This window comes from Nyctibius grandis, assembly GCF_013368605.1.
Source record: "Nyctibius grandis isolate bNycGra1 chromosome W unlocalized genomic scaffold, bNycGra1.pri SUPER_W_unloc_2, whole genome shotgun sequence".
In the NCBI taxonomy this organism is placed as follows: domain Eukaryota; kingdom Metazoa; phylum Chordata; class Aves; order Nyctibiiformes; family Nyctibiidae; genus Nyctibius; species Nyctibius grandis.
In genome coordinates this window covers 5,850,298-5,873,002 of record NW_027167473.1, presented here as the reverse complement: position 1 = coordinate 5,873,002, position 22,705 = coordinate 5,850,298, and the positions used below count along the sequence as shown (strand labels likewise).

At 46.1% G+C, this 22,705-nt stretch overlaps 1 protein-coding gene across 4 annotated transcripts; it reads right to left on the bottom strand.

Annotated features, from left to right (window-relative positions):
* Nucleotides 1-160: 160 nt before the first annotated feature.
* On the bottom strand, nt 161-22,385 carry RAB27B (RAB27B, member RAS oncogene family). Of its 4 annotated transcripts, XM_068424436.1 has the most exons (7): nt 22,178-22,297; nt 17,886-18,110; nt 14,166-14,337; nt 12,536-12,621; nt 8,274-8,377; nt 7,065-7,188; nt 161-6,148 (listed from the first exon to the last, which is right to left on the bottom strand). In XM_068424436.1, exons 3-7 carry the CDS (start codon nt 14,316-14,318, stop codon nt 5,959-5,961), a joined length of 657 nt encoding a protein of 218 aa, XP_068280537.1. In that variant the 5' UTR covers nt 14,319-14,337; nt 17,886-18,110; nt 22,178-22,297; the 3' UTR covers nt 161-5,958. The 4 variants fall into 4 exon arrangements, with proteins under 4 accessions (XP_068280537.1, XP_068280540.1, XP_068280536.1 ...); XM_068424439.1 differs by lacking the exons at nt 17,886-18,110; nt 22,178-22,297 and adding an exon at nt 22,308-22,385; XM_068424435.1 differs by lacking the exon at nt 17,886-18,110.
* Between the last annotated feature and the right edge of the window lie 320 nt (nt 22,386-22,705).

Sequence of the window (22,705 nt, the reverse complement as noted above, 5' to 3'; positions counted from 1 at the left end):
AGCGAAGGGCTACAAAGATGATCAGAGGACTGGAGCATCTCTCCTACGAGGAGAGGCTGAGGGAGCTGGGTCTGTTCAGCTTGGAGAAGAGAAGACTGAGAGAAGAAGATCTTAACACTTACAAATACCTGCTTCCCCCCAAAACAGCTGAGACGCTGGATTTAAAAATGTCCTTTAATTCTGAAAATAACAGTGCAGAAACTGAGTTACAGGCTACATTCCTCAGCTGTATTCTACAAACCCAGAGACCAGCGAATCAGCTGACAGTAGGTTTTTGAAGCCACGGGTACTTTGGTACAACAGAGTGACAGTAACACCGGTAAGCAAGCGCCACGCTCCGCTCAAGGGGCATCTAGAATAAAAACCACTATTTGTGTTTGAGTTTCAGAGCACTAGGCCATAGCACAGATCTGTTGAAGACAAACATAAACCATGCTTACAGCAGCAGAACAGAAGGAAACACTTAATTGATAAAGGATGCTTAGTGTTTTAGCTGGAAGGTGACAGATATACCTTAACAAAACCAAACAAGAACGATTTAACTCCCATCAGTTGAGTAAAATACAACAGGTTGCTTCTAATATACAGTTTGGCCATGAAAGCCCTAGTGCACGATGAGGATGGATAACTTTAGGGTCTTACTTTCTAACTAGGTATGCAACAAAAGCACATAGCAAAGAATCTTTTCCTGGGTTGCCTTTAGTTTAGCTCAAAATAATAATAAAAAATTAAGAAACAGATCTGCCCAGCATCTAAAATAGTCCCAAGTCAACAGCATCCTCTGGAAAATAAAACCAAACCTCAAAACTTACTTATCCTATATGGGGGTGTGGGAATTTAAAGTAGAAGAAGTATTAGGACAGGAAAGGAGCTGTGAAAACTTGGCTTTCTCTTTAAAGGTGCCTCAAGCCAGGTCATCTATCAGGTAAAAAACTATTCATTTTTATAGCTTTACAACACTTTTTTTCTCCTTTTCTTTGTAAGGTCAGAGCAGGGTCTGAAACTCCTACAGTGTTCACACCTGTATAAAAACAGCAGTCACTTGAGGTTAGTTTTGTGCTGGCTACTTCAGTTGTAGTGCCAAGAATACAAATTATTTTAAAATAACAGCTCCAGATTTTTTTTTTATTTTAAAGTTCAGGCTGAAAACTTTAATTATAGCAATGGATTGACGTAGTTCTAGGAGATAAAACCTCTTACCTTGAAACACAGTCACTATGGGATCAAAATCACATCTTATATATTTTTTAATAACCTTTCTTATATGATCTAATCCTTCAAAATGTAAATATATGTATTCAGAATGTTCAATAATAAGATGTAGCCTTGAGAAAACACTTAAGGCAATTGGTTTTTTATAAAGTTACCAAGACAGCAAGGAAGTGGCAACTGCTCTCAAATCTTTTGCTACATCATACCCACTGCTCATGCAAGCAGGCAGCAAATTGTCTGCTCTTGCCTTATGTTTCCTCTTTAAAACAAATGTTTAACCAGAGGCTGAGAAACAAGGATGCCCTGTATTAGAACAAGGGAAAAAAAAAAAACCCAACGTATTACAAGCTGATCACAGGCAAAAATATTTCATAAAATGAAAGCAGAAGCTTAAATGATTGTGAAACCTAAAATACAAGACATACCACATGCATCTCCTGGCTCCCAACCCTCGCAGGGCTCTGAACTTTACTACAGACCTTCTAAGGACTTCTGGAGTGTATCTGCTTAAGCATAAAAACTGTGCAGTGAAGAATAGTCATTAATTCTCTCCTGGCCTTTTTCACTTGATGGAATAATTTTCTTCGTGGCTGGACAACATTTAAAATAAAACAATTTAAAAAAGCTCATTAACAGCTGTATGTTCATGGAGTAGGTACTTCTTTGTGGATTTTTTTCTCATTTTACACCATTTTAGCTCTAGTTGTTTTGCTCTTTACTTCCCAGAGACACTCCAGCCCCAATTCAGCCAAGCACTGACTTACCAGCTTAAGTAACGTCTCCAACTGGGCTCTCTGCTCAACACTGTAAACATTTAAGGGTATTTCTCTTATCTAAAGCACGTTGTTGTCTTTAGTACAACTTCTACCCTGCAATTTCCACTCTGCTCTAGGTATTCCCACCCCTCCACCTGTCTCTGCAGGTAACTTTATTCCCGAGGACGTAAAGCAGCACAGGACCAGGCACTGGCCACCATCTCCCCTTGCCCACCTGGGAGCAGGGCTGGCCAAGGCACCGCAGTGGCATAACGTAAACACAGGCAGTGTAAATTCTACAGCCAAAAAGATACTTTCAATATATGCATCAAAAAAAAATCCCTTACTTGCACTCCTAAAAAAGGTCTTGGCACTACTACTCCGAGGCGAGGGGCGGAGGAAGGCGAGGGCAAGGTCAGTAAAGGATGCACAAACACCAGAAGAAGAGCAGCAACACCAGCTTGAAGACATTCCCTGCTGACTGCAAGTCTCCTCACTCCAAGGAGTATATTACTCCGACTTCACTAAACGTGGCAGTTCCTAAACGGAGCAGACTTTGGCACCACACTTTGGCACTGTAAATATTTGGTGACAGATAAGGGACATGCTTCTCACACCAAAGGAGCTGAGACCAGGGGGTCACTGTAGTGCCTACAGACTGACACTATAGTCTGTGTTAACTTTGGTACGGTGCTGCCATGGCTTAAGTGATGGCACATTTTTATATTCATGCTGAAAACTGGGAGGACTTAAATACCTGTAGATCAGGAAGAAGAATGGACTATGATGAGCTCCAAGGAGGTGTAACGCTGTTATGGTGTATACTGGGACGTGCCTAGTTGCCATGGTGGTGTCAGGGCAATGTTGATGATCCCAGAGGGCTCTTCCAACCTGACTGATTCTGGGATTCTGTGCCAAGAGGATAAAGGGAACGGATTCAACAAGAAGTTGGGTAACTGGAACTGTCTTGGGAAATCTCAGCTGCCAGAGATGAGGAAGGCAGAAGTACGCAGAGAGAAAAGGAAAGCAAAATTATTCTCAGCGTAAGATCCTGCAAATGGAACCTCTGAAGGATGGGTATTACTGTCATTTTGCCAGGTCACATCACTGCTCAGTTCAGAAATTAATTGAACTGTGCAATAAAGTTGCTGGCACGATACTGGAGAACTGAAAGAAGGTATTTCTAAAAGGACACAAAAAGATACCTTAAGAAACCACCCAAGGCAAAAAGCCCACAGGGTTAGAATACCTGCACTGACATTGAATTTTTAGTATCACCCTAGATAAAATATCACAGGACCTTCTCTCCTTCTCCAGCCCTGAGGTGGGATATCTAGCAGGCTTGCAAACAAGCTCTATTTGTGCTCAAAAGCAAATCCTTCACTTCCAATTCAAATATATATAATCAAATTTTGCAGCAGCAGAATCTGAATTCAAGTTCTACTGGGATGGAGTGAGGCTATATTGAGTCCAACCATCGCCCTGACACCACCATGGCAACTAGACCAGGGCACTAAGTGCCATGGCCAGGCTTTTCTTAAACCCCTCCAGAGATGGTGACTCCACCACCTCCCTGGGCAGCCCCTTCCAATGGCTAATGACCCTTGCTGAGAAGAAATGCTTCCTAATGTCCAACCTGACCCTCCCCTGGCCAAGCTTGAGGCTGTGTCCTCTTGTCATTTCTGAGATATTACACAAAACTTGTGAACCTTAACACTGCTATCGCTTTCAGTTCCTACCACAGCAGCAAGAGCGGTCCTGAGTCACCCGTGCAGGGCTGCAGTTGCTCAGTGGGGGTTCCCAAGAGCTGTGACACTGTGCAGGAAGACAGACACACATCATCCAGTCAACATGCAAGAACGTGAATCTGCTGGTGGACATGGGAAACCTAAGAGGAAGAGTTGTGAAGAATGGAGCAAGAGAGGTTAGGAGATACCTCCCTCCAGACCAACCTGTTCTGGGTATCACTGCTGTTTTTTCTTTTTTTAAATTATTATTATTCTAAGACTGCTGGTTTCAGCAGGTGGAGAGATAAGTAGAAGCAACTAAGCTTCATCAAGGTGCTTTGAAACAGCGCCAGGGTTGGGATTTTACACACCTTTGTAGGAATCATCTGTCTGCTACTGAAGTCACTTTCAGCTTTGTAACAGCTTTTAGACACTTCAGCTGCTCTAGGAAATACACTTTGCTTGACTGTTGGTCATTTACCTTTCTTAGCAACTTCTTTCACTCCTGTTCAACAGACAAAAACCTGATACCACAAAATCTCTTTGAAAATGAGACAGGGAGCTCTCATAATTTTCAGAAATTCAAGACATATTACAATTTTTTAAATGATGAGTACATTTTCTGCTACATATTAAAAAGCAGCTTCACTTCAAAGCAAACCCTGAACTTCCAGTCTCCATATCTCAGGAACCTACCTGAATATCAGCTTGCTTGCTCTCAGTCTACTCACACCTCCTCACCTGTTGACTACCACAACAGCTTTTCCACCTCTTGAAGGGTTAGGGCTGTTTATAGCCTATATAAGGACCTGTGTTACACCTGGTTGTACAGTATACACTATATATAGCCTTTAGGTATAGTCTATCACTTATACAGTTAGATTTCTGGCATGGTAATTGCAGCTATTTGGTTACTCACCCAATGGGTCTGCTCCTACAGATGTACCATCTGCCCTGTTAACATGCCAAAGCAGCAAGGAAACGTTGTTTTAGGAGCTGGGCAGAAAAACCTGTTATTTTTTCAGCAGTGAATCTGGTGAAGTCTCCATGTCTGGGAAGCACTAAAACACTTGCTACTCACAAAGTTTGCAATTATCAATCAATCAAAGCTGAAAACATTTAAATAAATGAAAGCCTGCAATCCTGCCAACCCAACTAATTAAGCTTGACTTATAGAGATCCCTTTCTCCCTCCAATCTGCACTCTCCCAAGTGATTTTAAAGTAGCTTAAAGCACAACAAACACAAATAGACCTTCAACAACCACCTGTATAAAACCACAACGGTTATTCTACAAAAAAGGTCAGGGTAGACTAATAAATACGCTCTAACTTGGTTTAGAAAATGATCTGTACTTTATAAATATAGTATTTTTCTTTATTTTTTTCCTGTATTTGTCATTCTTTCCTATGTCCCACCTGCAATATACAGAAAAAAAGAGTTTTCTTAAGTTGGGGGGGATAATATTTTTTTGCTAGTGGTAAGAAGTAGTTTCATAAAATATAGTTTCTCTCTGTTCCCATACATTATACTCTCTTCTTTATCACTGTCCCTGCAGCATCAGATTCCCTCTCCATACTCCAATCCCTGCTTGGATTATTGGCAACACAAGCAATGCTGCACAATTCCCTGATAATTATTTTTTTGTCATTAAATGCCCTAATTCCTGCTGCCAAACCCAAACCACACACACACAACCCACCCCCCTCAACCACCGCCTCAGATTTACAGCATTGCTTACTCCGTGCAAGTGATAAAAGTTTGTCTTAATAGGAAACATCAAATCTTTTGTCTCTGCCTTAGAAAACACACAGTCCCTGATGCAGAATAAGGATTAGAAAGCAAACAGGAATCTGTGGAAAAATGGCACAGACCTAGAAAACCACCCAGCTCCATTTTAATTCCCACATCCAGTGTATGCAGATAATTTTTTAAAAAAATAAAGCTACCTTCCTCTACTCAGTATCCTGACCACACGAGAAATAAAGGTGAGGGGCTGGGGGAAAAGGAGGGGGGGAAGAAGAGGTGGGAGAGTTTTCCATGAAGATGGCACCGTATCAGGAAGAATCATTTCAGCACAAGAGCCTCACGGGAACAGAGCTTTTAGTTTTCAACCAGTTCTTTGGGAGAAAAACGCACAATCCCAATAAAACAACGTGACTTTGCTTCTGTGCACGGCTCGAGAGAGCCTGATTGAATTTGGTGGTAGGTCAGCCATGTTCTGGTGAAGTATTTCCCTTGGTTCTCACAGTTTAGAGGTGACGTTTAGCAGGCACACTTCTTCTCCTCTGGATTTGCTGGATCGAGCTTGCCCGAGCTTCCTCCGTTGGCCGTGTCGGAGACCTGCGTCTTGTCCACGCACTGCTCCATACGCTTCATTATCAAGTCCAGGAGCGTGTCCACAGCCTTCTCCACGTTCTGGCCGGTAGCAGCACTTGTTTCGAAGTATGGTATGCTGTGGTGAAAAGGAAAAGGTTTACTGGAGAGACTTTTAAAGACAACTGAGACTCAACTCTTCGTAACGCTCTTGGTGCAGCCATCAATGGTGGGTTTAGTGGCAAAGAAATGACTTCTGGCTTGTTGGGACTCTATTTCCTTGCTGGGCAGAACCCAACATGTTCCTAGCACATGGTGGCATGACAACACGAGCACAAAACCACCACATTTATTAACAAAATGTATCCTGGCTACCTTCTCCTCAGTGTCACTGTCCTCCTTACCTCTATAGAGTGGCCAACAGGTCAAGGGAGGTTCTGCCCCTCTACACGGCCCTGGTGAGGCCACATCTGGAGTAGCTGTGTCCAGTTCTGGGCCCCCCAGTTCAAGAAAGATAAGGAATTACTGGAGAGAGTCCAGCAAAGGGCTACAAAGATGGTCAGAGGACTGGAGCATCTCTCCTACGAGGAGAGGCTGAGGGAGCTAGGTCTGTTCGTCCTGGAGAAGACTGAGAGGGGATCTTAACACTTACAAATACCTTAGGGGTGGGTGTCAAGAGGATGGGGCCAGACTCTTCTCAGTGGGGTTATTTATTTAGTTCATGACCCTGAGTGTTCACCTGCCTTTGGTATACTCTGTCCAGAGCTCTCAGAACAAGCCAACATCCCAAGAATGTAGTTTTCTAGTAAAAATGTTTGATTTCAGCCTTATTTCTTATATTTTGGCCAAACTACTAGAACAGTGTGTTTCATTCTATCTATTTCCTATTCAAACAGGTCGATCTGGAAGTTTTACAAGTTGGGTATCACTACAGGTGTATGTGATAACTGCAACGCTTAGAGTTTATAAGCATAATTTTAAGTATCTCTAGCCAGTCATCAGCTACACTTACAACAGTTACGGACTCAATTTAGCTTCTGGGATCATTTGCTTACCCATATTTGTCTGCCAGATCTTTTGCTTGCCTTTCGTTCACCTCCCTTTGGTCTGATAAATCAGCTTTATTACCAATTAAGACTATATCTGGATTCTCACAATAGGCATTGGCTTGCAGCTGACCTAGAAGCAAAAATAAACAGGAGTTAAGAGAATGTTGGAAGCACCTTAGAGACCAAGGTTGTTGATAAAATAATTCAAAATACCTTTCTTGCTCCCCCACCTCAAAATATCCTAGACCAACCAGCCAACCACTTCACGCCAAACACATTTCCTTGTCGTACATTGACTTGCTAAGGGGAATTTTTCAAAATAGGAAGTAGAAATGGTACTAGAAAATTATTTCTAGTATTTATTGTACCAACATAGAAGACTTCATTGCAACGAGGTGCACCAAACGCAGCGCTTTAGCAGAGGAGAACCTCCTCCAGCCAGAAGTTTCATCCTCCAAGACTCATAAGGACATTGTGGAAGTACAGACAACATCCCACGTCATCTACAAACACAGAAGTTTAGGATAAAATCCTCAAGTGTGTTTTTCTCTTGGATAAACTGATGGTTTAAATGCAGTTTTATCATTTGAAGATCCAGGCATGAGGACTGTCCACAACCTCACCTCTCCTAAGTAATTCTACAAAGCCATTTACTTATACTTGCCTCAATCCTGAAGGGACTCACTTGAAAAGGTGCAGTATAGAAGAAATTAGTCAGCTGGGTAAGTGGTGGAGGAGGTTCAGGTTGGACATTAGGAAGAATTTCTTTTCAGAAAGGGTTATTAGACATTGGAAGGGGCTGCCCAGGGAGGTGGTGGAGTCACCATCTCTGGAGGTGTTTAAGAAAAGCCTGGAGATGGCACTTAGTGCCATGGTCTAGTTGCCATGGTGGTGTCAGGGCAATGGTTGGACTCAATGATCCCAGAGGGCTCTTCCAACCTCATTGATTCTGGGATTCTGTGACAGGGATTGTTCAGTGGGAGGAAGGAATCTCTGAAGAAGACGGAGCTGTTTTCACAAAGCTCTTTGGATTCTCATATTAGCCCCACTTCTGCTTGTTTGCTGGAAAACCGCCAGCTGGAAACATCCTGGCCTCTGGCCGCCTTTGAGCATTTTCCAGCTCACAAACAATGACACGCATAAAGCCTAAAAGCCTAAAATAAACAAGCAAGCTTCAAATCAACCGATAAACGCAAGCTCTGTGGTCCTACTTACTCATCCAATTTCTGACATTTAAGAAGCTCTGTTGACTGGTGAGATCAAACATGAGTAAAAAGCCCATAGCATCTCTGAAAAACGCTGTGGTGAGACTTCGAAACCTGAAGGTGGAAGAAAAACAGACAACGTAGCTCTATTAATACAAAGCCATCTCTAAGGTAAGCACTTTTCTGGCAAGCCTGAACTAAGTGAAGGAAAAAGAGATAAAGTTAAGTCTTTTCTGAACTGCTTGTGCAAAAAATTCTATTAAAAAATATCTTGAAATCTGAGTCTGCAAGATTTAGTGGAGTCACCATCTCTGGAGGTGTTTAAGGAAAGACTGGGCATGGCACTTAGTGCCCTGGTCTAGTTGCCATGGTGGTGTCAGGGCAATGGTTGGACTCGATGAGCCCAGAGGGCTCTTCCAACCTGGTTGATTCTGTGATATTCCCTTGGAAGTAAAAGCAAAATAAAATAATCCTTGACTTCCATTTTAGCTATGATGCATCACACCAGTCAACATTTATTAATCAATCTGTTAGTAATTTACCACAGGAAGCTTATATGTGAGAATGTAAACATTGTCAGTGACTAATCTATTCGTTCAGATTCTGCCTGATTTAACTGAGAGCGAGACAGAGAGAGAAGGGTTGGATAAAAGAAAAAAAGATACTGAAGTATTTAGTGTATCACAAATCACAGAATCAATCAGGTTGGAAGAGCCCTCTGGGATCATCGAGTCCAACCATTGCCCTGACACCACCATGGCAACTAGACCATGGCACTAAGTGCCATGGCCAGGCTTTTCTTAAACCCCTCCAGAGATGGGGACTCCACCACCTCCCTGGGCAGCCCCTTCCAATGGCTAATGACCCTTGCTGAGAAGAAATGCTTCCTAATGGCCAACCTGAACCTCCCCTGGCCAAGCTTGAGGCTGTGTCCTCTTGTCCTATCACTAGTTGCCTGGGAGAAGAGGCCGACTCCCACTTCACTACAACCTCCCTTCAGGTAGTTGTAGACTGCACTAAGGTCACCTCTGAGCCTCCTCTTCTCCAGGCTAAACACCCCCAGCTCCCTCAGCCTTTCCTCGGAGCTCAGACCCTCCAGACCCTCCACCAGCTTGGTCGCCCTCCTCTGGACTCACTCCAACACCTCAACATCTTTCTTGAAGTGCGGGGCCCACAACTGGACACAGGATTCAAGGGATTCGCTTGCTGACATTACACGCACTTAGTCAATGGATGTGCACTACTCCATATAGTCAGTATTAAGGAAAAGAAAGGAAGAGTAGGTGGCTGTTTACACGCCTTTGATGATTGTTTGATGTGACCATCTGCTGGGAAGCTCAGCTGAAAGGAAGAAGTAACCTTTCCTTGCAGAGCTCTAGACACACACGCACTCTGGAAGCGTAAGTGTGCATCCACAAAGGACATAGTTCACAGGCTTCCTGCAGAGCTATGGAGCTGGAGGAAACTACAAACCATGAACTGCAACTCTGTCACCAAAAGGTCACGTTCAAACCAGAACCGTGAAGAAACAATGCTGGAAAACTGTGCCAGGGCACTCTGGTGTTTTCCAGAGCACATCACAAAAGAGCACTATATAATCCTGCACAAACCAGCAGCACCACAAACAGTAATTGATATTTTACACCACACATCCACGAAAATTAAAAATAAAAAGCTCTCCAGGGAAACATCTCAGATACCTGACACTACTTCCAGCTTTCTTCTGCCTTTCACCCAGCAGCAACCCCTCCCACGTGGTATTTGCACTGCTTGCTCTGGAAATCTTGAAATCTGCCTCATCACTACCTTCCTTCCTCCCCACTGGGCAAATGATTCGGTCCGCTGCTCTTCAGTCACACAGCAAATAGGTGTGAGCTGCATTTTTTTCCCCTTGTTGACAGATGACATCAGTGAGGGCAACTTCACACTCTTTATGATAACAAAAACCAGGGGACGTAACTAGGCAGGGGAAGCTTAAGAAAGGAGTAGGCACGCTTCTCCCTTTAAAAAAAATAATAGGATCAAATTTAATAGTGACAAGTCAAGAAGATCTTTGGAAAGGAGAAACAAGTGGGGGGACAACTGGTTAGATAAAAGAATTCTGCAAAGGAGGGTTCTGGTCAGTCATGAACTTAATCCACGTCAACCACATGCTGCAAAGAAGGCAAACACAACCAAAACCATAAAGGGAAGATAAGAAGAAAGTCTTCCATCACCAGCAAGACTTGAGCTAGAATTCTTCATCCCACTTACACGCTGGTGGTGAAAGAGGCTGGAACCAGTCTGGGGCAGTACAGAACAGAAAGTTCATCATAGGAAAGTCTGAGCAAGCCCAGGGCACGTAAACTGGAGAAGACTTAAGGAAGGCACCAGGCTGCTCATGACCTTGTCCACCTGAGTTGTTAACATCTGCGAGAACACAGACTGCACAGCCTCCAAGAGTGACCTGCTCCAGGGCTTAACTACTCCCACTTGTGTCCTACCTAGCTGGAGTATTCTTGCTGCTCCTTGTGACTGCCACCTCTTGCCCTTTAGCTGTGAGCCTGAGAAGAGTCTGGCTCTGTCTTCTCCCCACTGGGTAGATGAAGACAGCAATTAGCGTCCCCTTAGTCTTCCCATCTTCAGGCTGAACAAGCTTAGCCCCATCAGCCCTCACTGGACCATCATATACCTCTGCCTCTTGACCTCTTCTAATGGCACTCCACAGGACTTCAGTCTCTCAGTACAAAGTATCCCCCACTGAGGGTCCCAAGAATGGAACCGCTACTCCAGATGTGGCTGCAGAAGTGCTGCAGAAAGGGGAACCACCACATCTTCATCAACACCCTTGATGAAGGGACAGTGTCTTCTCAGCAAGTTTGCTGATGATCCACCAGGGAGGTTTGGCTGATCCACCTGAAGGCTGTGTGGCCATTCAGCATGAGTTGGACAGACTGGAGAGCTGGGCAAAGAGGAACCTCATGAGGTTCAACAAGAATAAGTTGCACCTGGGAAGGAGGAATAAAATGCACCAGTCCAGGTTAGGAGGTGATCTGCTAGAGAGCAGCTCCGTGGAGAAGGGCCTTGGAGTCCTGGTGGACAACAAGTTACCCATGGGACAGCAATGTGCCCTTGGGGCCAAGAAGGCCAACGGGATCCTGGGGTGCGTTAAGAAGAGTGTGTCCAGCAGACCGAGGGAGGTCCTCCTCCCCCTCTGCTCTACCCTGGTGACACCTCACCTGGAGTGTTGCGTTCAGTTCTGGGCTCCCCAGTTCAAGAGGGACACAGATCTACTGGAGAGAGTCCAACGGAGGGCTGTGAGGATGATGAAGGGACTGGAACAGCTGCCTTAGGAGGAAAGGTTGAGAGCCCTGGGGCTTTTGAGTCTGGAGAAGAGAAGACTGAGAGGGGATCTGATTAATGGGTATAAATCTATGAGGGCTGGGTGTCAAGAGGAAAGGGGCAACCTCTTGTCACTTGTGCCCTGCGATAGGACAAGAGGCAATGGATGCAAGCTGGAGCACAGGAAGTTCAACCTCAACATGAGGAAGAACTTCTTTACTGTGAGGGTTACAGAGCACTGGAACAGGCTCCCCAGAGAAGTTGTGGAGTCTCCTTCTCTGGAGACTTTCCAGACCCGTCCGGATGCGTTCCTGTGTGACCTGCCCTAGACTGGTCTTGCTTTGGCAGGAGGTTGGACTCTATGATCTCCAGAGGTCCCTTCCAACCCCTAGTGTTCTATGATTCTCAGTCTGATGGCTACAGGCATGTCAGTGCAGTCCTGTATGCTGGGCACCTTCATCAAAATATACCCTAACATCCAACCTCACAGAAAAAATGTGAAATACAAAACCAAGACTCTTAAGATAGGTTATACAGTATCTTCCATAGGAGACTGGGAATGTATTATGAAGCCAAAATAACAGTCCAAAACACACCCAAAAAGCTGACCAACGAACCCACAACCCACACGTGCCAGAAACAAGGCAGCGAGCAAACCACCTTCACAGAATCAACCAGGTTGGAAGAGACCTCTGGGCTCATCGAGTCCAACCATTGCCCTGACACCACCATGGCAACTAGACCATGGCACTAAGAACCTTCAGTTCTTCCAGTCCTGTCTTCTGAGATCCTCTGATCACTGCATCAAAGCAGTGTCAGAAGAACTTTATTTCTGGAAGATATTGTCTTAAAACACGAGGATTTCTGGTATTTTTCACCTGAATGGATTAATGGTTTATCCAGAAATGTGAAAAACTCAGAACTGCTTTCCAATGAGCTGAACTTTCTTACCTTTCCTGTCCAGCTGTGTCCCAAAGCTGGAGATGCACCTTGAAGGCTTTCCCTGGAGATCCATTTGGTCCTCTGCTGTTGTAAACCTAACGAAGAGAGTCACATCAGTACAGCTCACACTGAAATCCACCGCGTGGGTCACAGACATATTTTAGGCAAGCAATAAGTAAGGAGTAAAAGTTCAGTCCTTCAGTAAAAGCTGACTCTTACCTCTAAAAGCCACTTCAGAAGGCTGCTTATAATAATATTTAAAAACCCAGGAGCCACATGAAGCGTCTATGAAAGCTGCACTTTAAAGATAATTTGGTTGTATTTAGTACTTCAAATTAGATACCAATTCTTTACAACTTGGCATAGCGCTGTGCTGAGCAAGCTGTGTTCTGTTTCATTGCTGTCCTTACAGAATTTACAGCTGGCTGACAGGATTAACCACTCTTATAAAAAGCGATTTTTTTCTTCATTAACTTCTGTCGGACATTAATGACTTCCTTACTAACTGCAACTGCAAACTCATAGTGCTTAAAGAAATCACTGTGACCTTCCACCGGGGCTCAATTCTTTATTAGAAGCAGCGTGTAAATTAGCTGTTGCAATAAAAGACAGAGGGAGAAAATAAGTATGAGCCCTTTTTGTTATCTGAGGTAGTTTAGCAGACTCTCAGTGTAAAAGCAGGCAAATACTGCCCTTGCCTTTAGATCAAGAGAACACGGCCTTTAAGGACATAAAGGCACTTCAAGAAAGATGTTGAGGTGTTGGAGCAAGTGCAGAGGAGGGCGACCAAGCTGGTGAAGGGTCTGGAGGGTCTGAGCTACGAGGAACGGCTGAGGGAGCTGGGGGTGTTTAGCCTGGAGAAGAGGAGGCTCAGAGGTGACCTTAGTGCAGTCTACAACTACCTGAAGGAAGGTTGTAGTGGAGTGGGAGTTGGCCTCTTCTCCCAGGCAACTAGCGATAGGACAAGAGGACACAGCCTCAAGCTTGGCCAGGGGAGGTTCAGGTTGGCCATTAGGAAGCATTTCTTCTCAGCAAGGGTCATCAGCCATTGGAAGGGGCTGCCCAGGGAGGTGGTGGAGTCCCCATCTCTGGAGGGGTTGAAGAAAAGCCTGGACATGGCACTTAGTTGCCATGGTGGTGTCAGGGCAATGGTTGGACTCGAAGATCCCAGAGGGCTCTTCCAACCTGGTTGATTCTGTGATTCTGTGACTCGGAGGAGCAGCATGGGCCAGCTGGTGGAACCACTTCTTGTGCCTGCGCTGGTTTACCGTGTGATCTGGAAGTAAGCTGAAACTTTTGTAAGCTTCCACCTTCTCTATTTAAATTATGAGTTTGGGGGCCAGAGCTATTTCAAGTCACAAACACACCTCATCCATAAAACCTGCTCTTGGAAAAATCCTTTTATACCAACGTGCAATAGACCACTTTATAATCCAACATCAGCGTAAGGATAATGGCATTTTTCCCCTTCATCCAGTTCCTCATTATGACTTGCTTAAGCCAAAAACTAGGCAAGGAAAAGCATCATCAACACATGCTATACAGTAAGAGAGGCAGTACATATTTCCATTAAATTTGTTCTCAGCAGAAATGAATCAAGAAAAAAAGAGGGTGGTATCATTCCTAGGAGACAACTTACCACTCGTTTTTCCCGAAAATCTATCCCTACTGTCGTGATGAATTTTGGATTAAATTTGTTATCGGTGTATCTGTACAGGAACGTTGTTTTTCCAACCCCAGAGTCTCCAAGGGCCAGGAGTTTGATCAGATAATCGTAGTCTCCATCAGTCATAGTGCTAATTTTTAGGAACCTACGTAAAGAGGAGAAAAAAAAAAATGATTTAATGATAACACACCCCCCACCTTCTGTTTGTTTTGGCCTCATATTTTGATCATCGAACTGCTGCTGCCTGTGCTCAGGGTTGAAATTAATGTTTGTGTATTTTGAAAAATATTAATGCAAAGCAGCAACGAAACTCTCAGGTGTCAGGAAACAACAAAACTTACGCTTTCAATTTTCTAAAGAAATAAAATTGAAGCTTAGAACGACAGAGTCTGGGACAAAAGGATTGTTCTGAGGATAACAATAAGACCTGTAATGAACATAGGTATGAAATCTAGGGCTAAATCCTTCTGCTCAAAGTATTTTATTAGGAGTTTGAAGAATCACAGAATCAATGAGGTTGGAAGAGCCCTCTGGGCTCATCGAGTCCAACCATTGCCCTGACACCACCATGGCAACTAGACCAGGGCACTAAGTGCCATGTCCAGGCTTTTCTTAAACCCCTCCAGAGATGGTGACTCCACCACCTCCCTGGGCAGCCCCTTCCAATGGCTAATGACCCCTTCTGAGAAGGGTCCTCCATCCTCCATCCAAAGCAGGGCACACCATCCTGCGAGAACCACGCCATGGACACCAGCTTGAGCAGAGCACCTTCATAAAATGACTTCCCAGCCTGGCCAAGTCTTCACCTAGAGGAGGAGCACCCTTTCTCCAACCGACTGCTTCACTTAGTGCCACGGTTTAGTTGACCCAGGGGAAGGCCAGAGCACCAACACAGCAACTTCACAGAAATTAATTCAAAGCCTTTAATCCTTTCCAGAATATCCCAAGTTTACCAGAAGGCTCCGCGGAGCAAGTGTAACTTCTCCCCAGAAGTTTGAGGATTATCAAAAGCAAAGTATTTCTGAGCAACCCAATAACTGTTCTTTGGGTATTTCATTCAAATCAGAAAAAGAAAGAGCCTCCACCTGGTCTAGTGGAAGGTGTCCCTTCCCTGGCAGTGTTCAAGGCCAGGTTGGATGGGGCTTGGAGCAACCTGGTCTAGTGGAAGGTGTCCCTTCCCTGGCAGTGTTCAAGGCCAGGTTGGATGGGGCTTGGAGCAACCTGGTCTAGTGGAAGGTGCCCCTTCACTGGCAGTGTTCAAGGCCAGGTTGGATGGGGCTTGGAGCAACCTGGTCTAGTGGAAGGTCTTATATTGCTAAAACAAAGCAACTCAATTCATGGTTTTCCATGATGACGTTCAAAACCCACCCGTGTGCCTGGAACCTGAACTGTCAAGTCCTCCCCATCCCCAGAGCATCTAAACGGACCCGAAGCTGTAACACCAGCGATGGTGACTCGTTTTGCCGTGCCGGTGTCTCCACCACAGACCACCTGCAGTCAGAGCAGCCAGAGCCAACAAGGTCTCCCCCACTGTCGGTCCTACGGGGCACAGTCAACCTGCACGCACCCACACAGACCAAAACCAACTTTCCACTCAACTAACACAACCTCACCCTCCAACTCCGAAGCTCTCTCTCTAATACCACCAATAAAGCTGTACAAAACCCCAAACAGGCCTCCTGACTGTCCCTCCCAACCCTCTCTGCCAACATGGCCAACAGCCAGAGGATGATAGATGTGATATTTTGATGCTCTTCTTCCAGGCTGTGCATCTAGACGGAGCCTGATTTAAAAAACACTTTTCAGCTTTCTTGGCAGCCAAGATTCCCATCTAGACCAGAAGCAGCATCTTGTTTCTTGATTGATTATTTTGTTCCACCCCTATTTAATGTTCTCTAACTACAGGGTGAGAGATCATTTAAAATCTGGCACTTGTCAGCAGATACTCCAGAGAACATTTTCTCGATAAGAGAGAGATGTCTTCACACAAACCAATCAAACCTTAAGACATTCAGTGATAGCCTACAGGGAGAGGAAAATCTACTCCTCGGGCACCGTGCCTTTGCTCTGCGGCTCCGTACCCAAGGCACAGAGGAGCTGCACCATGGCACATCCCACCACACCCAGCTCGGTGTGCCCAGAGGAGCCTCCCAAACCCAGCACCTCCAATGGTGGGGAAGTTGGAGCCAGCAGCTCTCTCTGAAGCAACACTGAATTCTGCTTCAGAGCAAAACAAACCGACCCCATTTAACTTTCTTTGGTGCATGGCACAAGCCACCACACCCCGGGTCATGGGATGATGTGCCTAAGTGCAGGCAAAGGTACTAGATCGCATGAAGATGACCTGCAGGATCTCCCAGAATGACTGTGGCACCATCCTTTCACTCTGGAGGTCCCACTCCTGGATCCCTTCAAGGTCAGCAATTGGATGCTGGTGACAAGGGCAATTACCACCAACGTGTGGCACGCAGAGAGATGACCCCAATACCAACACATGGTTTACAAATACTTGGCAAAGGGCCCAAGAGCCAGGTGGGCATTGACCAAGTTCAGCACGGTACCACCAAGAAGACCTCTTCTCAATCCCTAAGCACTCCACAGACATACCATTAACTGCATGAAGACTTCCAACGAAGAAAAGAGCAGCGAGGTAGGCAAAGCTGATCCGGGGGAGGACAGGCTGCCTGCTAGGTTTCCTGTTAGAGTCACTTCTAGGAGATGAAAAACACTGACAAGAGCAGCTTCCTGTTGGAAATTGGAGTCACTATGTAAAAGAGAGTTTTGAAATGCATTATTTCTAGCTCTAGAAATTAGAAGATTAGACTTCTAGACTTCTAGTCTAACCTTCTAAAGAAATCATACAGGCTACGGCCGAAACACATCCCAAGATCGACCTGGACGTGGATGGTCTTTGAAGTTCTTTAGCCTCGTCCTTTGAACCGAAACGCAAAGCTCTGCAACATGAACATAAACCCTCCCCTGGTCTTCTGCACCAGAAAATGTCCTTTTCTTTCATCCTCAACATCCTGACTGGTACTAACTCTATCCTGGCCACAACCAGTACAGTGAAGAACTAACTCTAGTCCCCTCAAAACCCCACAACCTGTTACACGCTTGCTGCAGGACAACGTCTGCTTCGCCAGGGGAGGTTCAGGTTGGACATGAGGAAGCATTTCTTCTCAGCAAGGGTCATTAGCCATTGGAAGGGGCTGCCCAGGGAGGTGGTGGAGTCCCCATCTCTGGAGGGGTTTAAGAAAAGCCTGGCCATGGCACTTAGTGCCATGGTCTAGTTGCCATGGTGGTGTCAGGGCAATGGTTGGACTCGACGAGCCCAGAGGGCTCTTCCAACCTGATTGATTCTGTCATTCTGTAATCCAGTCTATCACACTTGACTGACTACACAAATATAACTGTGCTACTGACCAGAAAATAATGATAATTTACAACATACCTCCAAGATACACAAGCCAGAGATGGATTTTGCAAAAGGCAGCAGAATCCTACCGCTGTAAAACAACCCAGGTGGCAAAGACTCTTAACCTTTAATTCACACTTCAAAAAGTAAAACAAGCCCAGTCATTAATAGCAGCTACAGGAATGTATTTAAGCAGGAAGAAAGCTGGTATGAGGAAGTTTCAGTGGCTCACTGAAAAAAAAACCCTCATAAAATATATATATAAATCATGTCACTACCTTTGAAGTCCAAAATTTGTACAAGGAGTGGACGGGCACAGGGAAGTACCCCCGAGTGGGAGAGAAGAGGGGTATCAGGACTGCTGTCACAAGGGCAGGGTCACCTCCTACCCCACCGCAGATGCCAGGAGAGATGGTGAGTAGCTCCCTGCTGACTTGCTGTTCAAATCCTCCTGCTCTTTTGAAGGCAAGCGAAAGCTCCCATTCATTATCTTACTTATCTGTCTGTGTGTCAGGGGAAAAAAAAAAGAAATTTATGAAAATGTATGAGCTAATATAGTTATCTGAAAGACATGAAGTGGGCTAGACTTCCCTTCTCACTGCAGAAGCATGGTATCATTATCCATATTTCATCTCTCCCTGACCTTATCAAATTCATGTTCTGAATCCAAAACTCATCATCAATCTTCTGTAAAACTCCTTTGACAAAGCCCAGCCTTTGCCACCAAGCACGTGACTGCTACACTGGCTTTCTGCAGATCTCTATTTAAATTTAGGAACCCTGATATGCTGCTGAAGACTCCAAACTGGATGATTACATCTAAAAGACCTGAACATTTGCCAGCTACTCGTGTTTTTTATAACACTACCCTTCTTCCTGCATACATGAAGCAACATGTGCAACGAAGAGTTATCAACAGAGCAAAGAGCAAGGGGGTGAGAGGAGGAAAGTCAACTCCACAGCTTAAAAAGCCTGTCCTGATAGTTGGGGCCGTCCTCCAACGGTATGAAATGGCATCACTCCATTAACCAGTTATCATAGAATCATGGAATGGTTTGGGTTGGAAGGGACCTTAAAGATCATCTAGTTCCAACCCCCCTGCCACGGGCAGGGACACCTTCCACTAGACCAGGTTGCCCCAAGCCCCATCCAACCTGCCCTTGAACACTGCCAGGGAGGGGGCAGCCACAGCTTCTCTGGGCAACCTGGGCCAGGGTCTCACCACCCTCACAGCAAAGAATTTCTTCCTAATATCTAATCTAAATCTCCCCTCTTTCAGTTATGCTGGTTTACAGCTAGTCAGCCCAAAAGCTGGTCAACACAGCTCAGTTTTGTTATTGTGGATCCTTTCTAATCTCCTTCCAAAAATATTTTCAGAAGCAGCCAGGAACACAGGGCTGACAATCAGCCAGCGGCCATCGTTAGCCCTCTAACTGATCCCCGAATCAACCCAAACCTGTCTTTTGGAGCATCTTCATAGCGAAGTATCTAATGGAAAGTCTGAATCAAGATTAAGACTAGAAGAATTTCTATTTTGTGCTGCCTACAGATAATCTGCTGTCAGACAGGTAAAGGAAGATTTTTGGCATGACTGAAAATTAATGCCTTTTGTTCCGTATTGCTTAGGAGAAGCTTGGAAAGCTCTAACACCTGGAGTGTCCCTTTAAACAAGCTGCAATAATCATTAGCCACAACAGCAGCTACCTGTTGTGGCTCCCTCCGTACAGTCAGGCAGATTTCCACTCCTTGTACCATTCAGTTTAAATAAAAATGCACGACAGTGAGCCAAACGGTTTGGCTTGTCAAATAATCTGATCCCGTTTATCGTGGCTCTTTAAGGACTACGAATTGTAAAGAAGGTTCCTCAAGACAGAAAGTCATTAGTTCTAACAAGCTAATGGCTATTACACATTTAAATCACTGCTTTTGAAACAGTAAATCACTTCTTCTTTCTACTGCAGGCAATCTTCTGTGAACACAGAAGCAATCTGATTATTCCACTAAAGATTTTAGGAATTAAAGCCTATCAGGACTGCTCAGGCACAAATTGCTTCTCCCCAAAGTTTTAACCCCTTAAAGCTGCAGAAAGAAGAGTTATTTCTTTCAGCTAAGGTTGTACCAGAGAGGAGAAAGGTCTTCTCAATCCTGTCTTCTCGACTCCCCTTGATGCTCCTCGTGCCTGTGACCGTGCCGCTGCCAGCAAGCTTCCCAGGCTGTGCTTCTCCTCTGTGCCAGTAGCCTTCTGCTCGCATGAGGACATGGCAGCAGACACCAGAAACGCCACCTCCAAAGTTGTGACGTTAGCTGGGTCTTCTCCTGTCTCTCAAGAAACAGCCATACCCACCCCACCCCAGTTAACGCCAGCCCTGCCTGTCCCACGGTGCCAGGAGCGGACACGGGAGTTTGGGGGCAGACAAGCAAACGCCAGGTTTTGAGGGAAAGAACGAGGAGTGATTTAGGAGCTGCCACAAGCCAAGATTAGCAATGAGTTTTATCACTCTCACCTAGGGGAATTAGCCAGTTCTTCCAGATTCAAAAGGAAACATAAATCTTAAAGCTCCTTTCCTGATATGAAACATCAAGATTACATGGTCCACCCTCAATCAGTCATCCCAGAGAATTATCCACTGCTTGATAAACCTGCTGTGGCTGAGATCACACAAACTGCCTCTTAGATCACACAAACTGCCTCTTTCCATGCTGTCTGGCCAGTTCATAACGCTGCATTAACTAGAACAGAGCACAGGGAAGATCGCAGCAGGCACAGGGTCACACTGTCGGACACAGGTACCTCCACCCATGCCAACAACCTCACCTAGGGGTGGCAGAGGGGGAAGGACCGATTGCCAGGCTTCCCCGTGTCACATTTCAACGCACCAAATGCAAAACATTAAGACTTTGCTGAATTACTCTCGGCTGTTTTGTTTCTCAATGAAAGAAAGAGCAAAAGCAAAGCTTTCGTGGGAACCAGCACAACGTATACTTACAGCAGCAGCTCTGAGAGCAAATCCCTGCCACAAACAGGAAAATCATCTGTATTTTGTGGCATGCTCTCAAGGGCAGGATATTTTTCGAGACGCTATTATGCCAGCTTTAAACAGTGACAGCACATATTTCAGTCCTGACCAGGCTGTGATATGTCAGCCTTAGTTTCTATGCACGCTCCCAGGGAGTGTTGCTACTCCCCAGTTCGCACATTTGAGCAGGCTGCAATGGATCGCAGTTTGTCTGAAGGCAAAAATAAGCCCCACACCACGAGAGCTGTCGCTTTTCTCTGCAGCTGTTCAAACTTCCCGAGCACCATGTTTTAACAGGGCTTTCCAACAACGCTGCGCGCAAAACTGCCAACGCTGCCTTCTTGCGCATTTACTTGTAACACCCCAGCTTGAGAACTTCACACGCAGCCAAAACCCACCAGATTTGTTGAGAAGAGTTTTTCAGCATGGGAAAACTGTTTCTCCTTCGAGTCAAAGTCTGATTAAAGAACTGAAAGCAGAGTCACACTCGCTCTCACTGGTGTGAATTAGCATAACTCCAAGACTCAGGCCTTTTTTCCCCCCCATATGCCTGCGAGTATGCAATTCATTTTACCTTTAGCATTTTTTTTTCCGCCTACAGCCCACGGCATAGAGCTACTTTAAATTATAATAGAGTTCAGAAGAGGCAAAGTATTTCTCTGCTGCTCTGTGTACCTGCCTTTCTCCTCCTGCCACTCGCAAAGACGCTTCAGTTAAACTCTGCAGAAGTTGTGCCTGAACTTAAGGACCAAATCTGTCTCCATGATCCCTGCAAAGTGCATAAAATTGCATGAAAGATGCCTCTGCACAATAATCCGATCTAATAGGTATAAAAGAGCATTAAGCATGTGTTGGCATAACAATCCCAAGTTCATGGTATTTCTTTTTAAATTAAAAAGCGCATCCTGCTTGCGTCTCAGCCGATCTTTTTATATGCTTCATATCATATTCTCACCTCATTCCTCCACCCAAATTAAGGCGTGACAGCAGACACAGCACCGTAAAAAACGTGTCTGCTCACGGAAGAACTATTTCGGGGTAACTATATTTGGACGCTCCGGACTAAGAGCGCCTCGTTACGAATCCACTCGATGCTTTACCCGCATCGTTCGCTCACACGCATCACTCACTGGATGCTTTTCTACTGCCCTTCCCTTTCTAGGAGCCACATCTTTCACAGCCACAAATCTGCCAGCTCAAAACAAGGGGTATGCCAGAAATCTGTACACCCCAGACACCATTTGCACGGTCCCCCACCCCTTGCTGTTGTGCGGGTCGCGATAGCGGGTGCATGTCGCGACTGGGACTCCCGCCCCGCTCCACCCCGCGGCCCGGGCTCCGTGCTCTCAGAGCACTCTGCACCCCATCCCCGGGCTCCATTTTACCCTCCCTCCACACACCGACTCCCAGAGCCGCCCCGCCCCGGGCCTGCCCCACCGCCTCTCCTCACCGGGCCGCGGGTAACGCCGAGGCCCACAGCGGCCGGCGAACCGGGAAAGGCTCGTCCCGGTTCTTCCCCCCCTCGGCTTCCCCTCCCCGCCGCCGGCACAGACCTGCTCTCCGGCAGCGCCTGCGCCTCTCTCCTCGCTCTCGGCGGCGATAAGGGGGCCGAACGAGGCGCGGAGCACCTCCCTCTGCGGGAGCCCGGCGCCGAGGCTGGGCTGAGGCGGAGGCGTCGCTTACCGGGGCCGACGCACGGATGTGGCCGCTCGCCCCGGGGGCCGAGGCTGGCGGCGGGGCGGGGACGGGACGTGAAGGGGGCCGGGTTCTCCTCGGGGAAGGCGTCTCTTCGGGAGGCGCTGAACGCTGTGGTAGCGAGGAGGGGATCCCTCTGGGAAGGGAAAAGGAAAGCCAGGGCGACGGTGGCCAGCCCGCTGGGAGCGGGTCAGGCCGAAGCCCTCAGCGGGAGGAAGGGGTCTCACACTAGACCCCCTGCCCTGATCTTCCCTCGGGCGAACCGGCCCTCTTCCAGTGGAGGGTTTCCTTCTTTCACCCTGAGGAAATCAGGGGCCTGAGCAGTGTCTTTGCTCTGAGGGAGAGTCCCTGCCCCAAGCAGGACCCAGTGAGCGGGCCCAGCCATG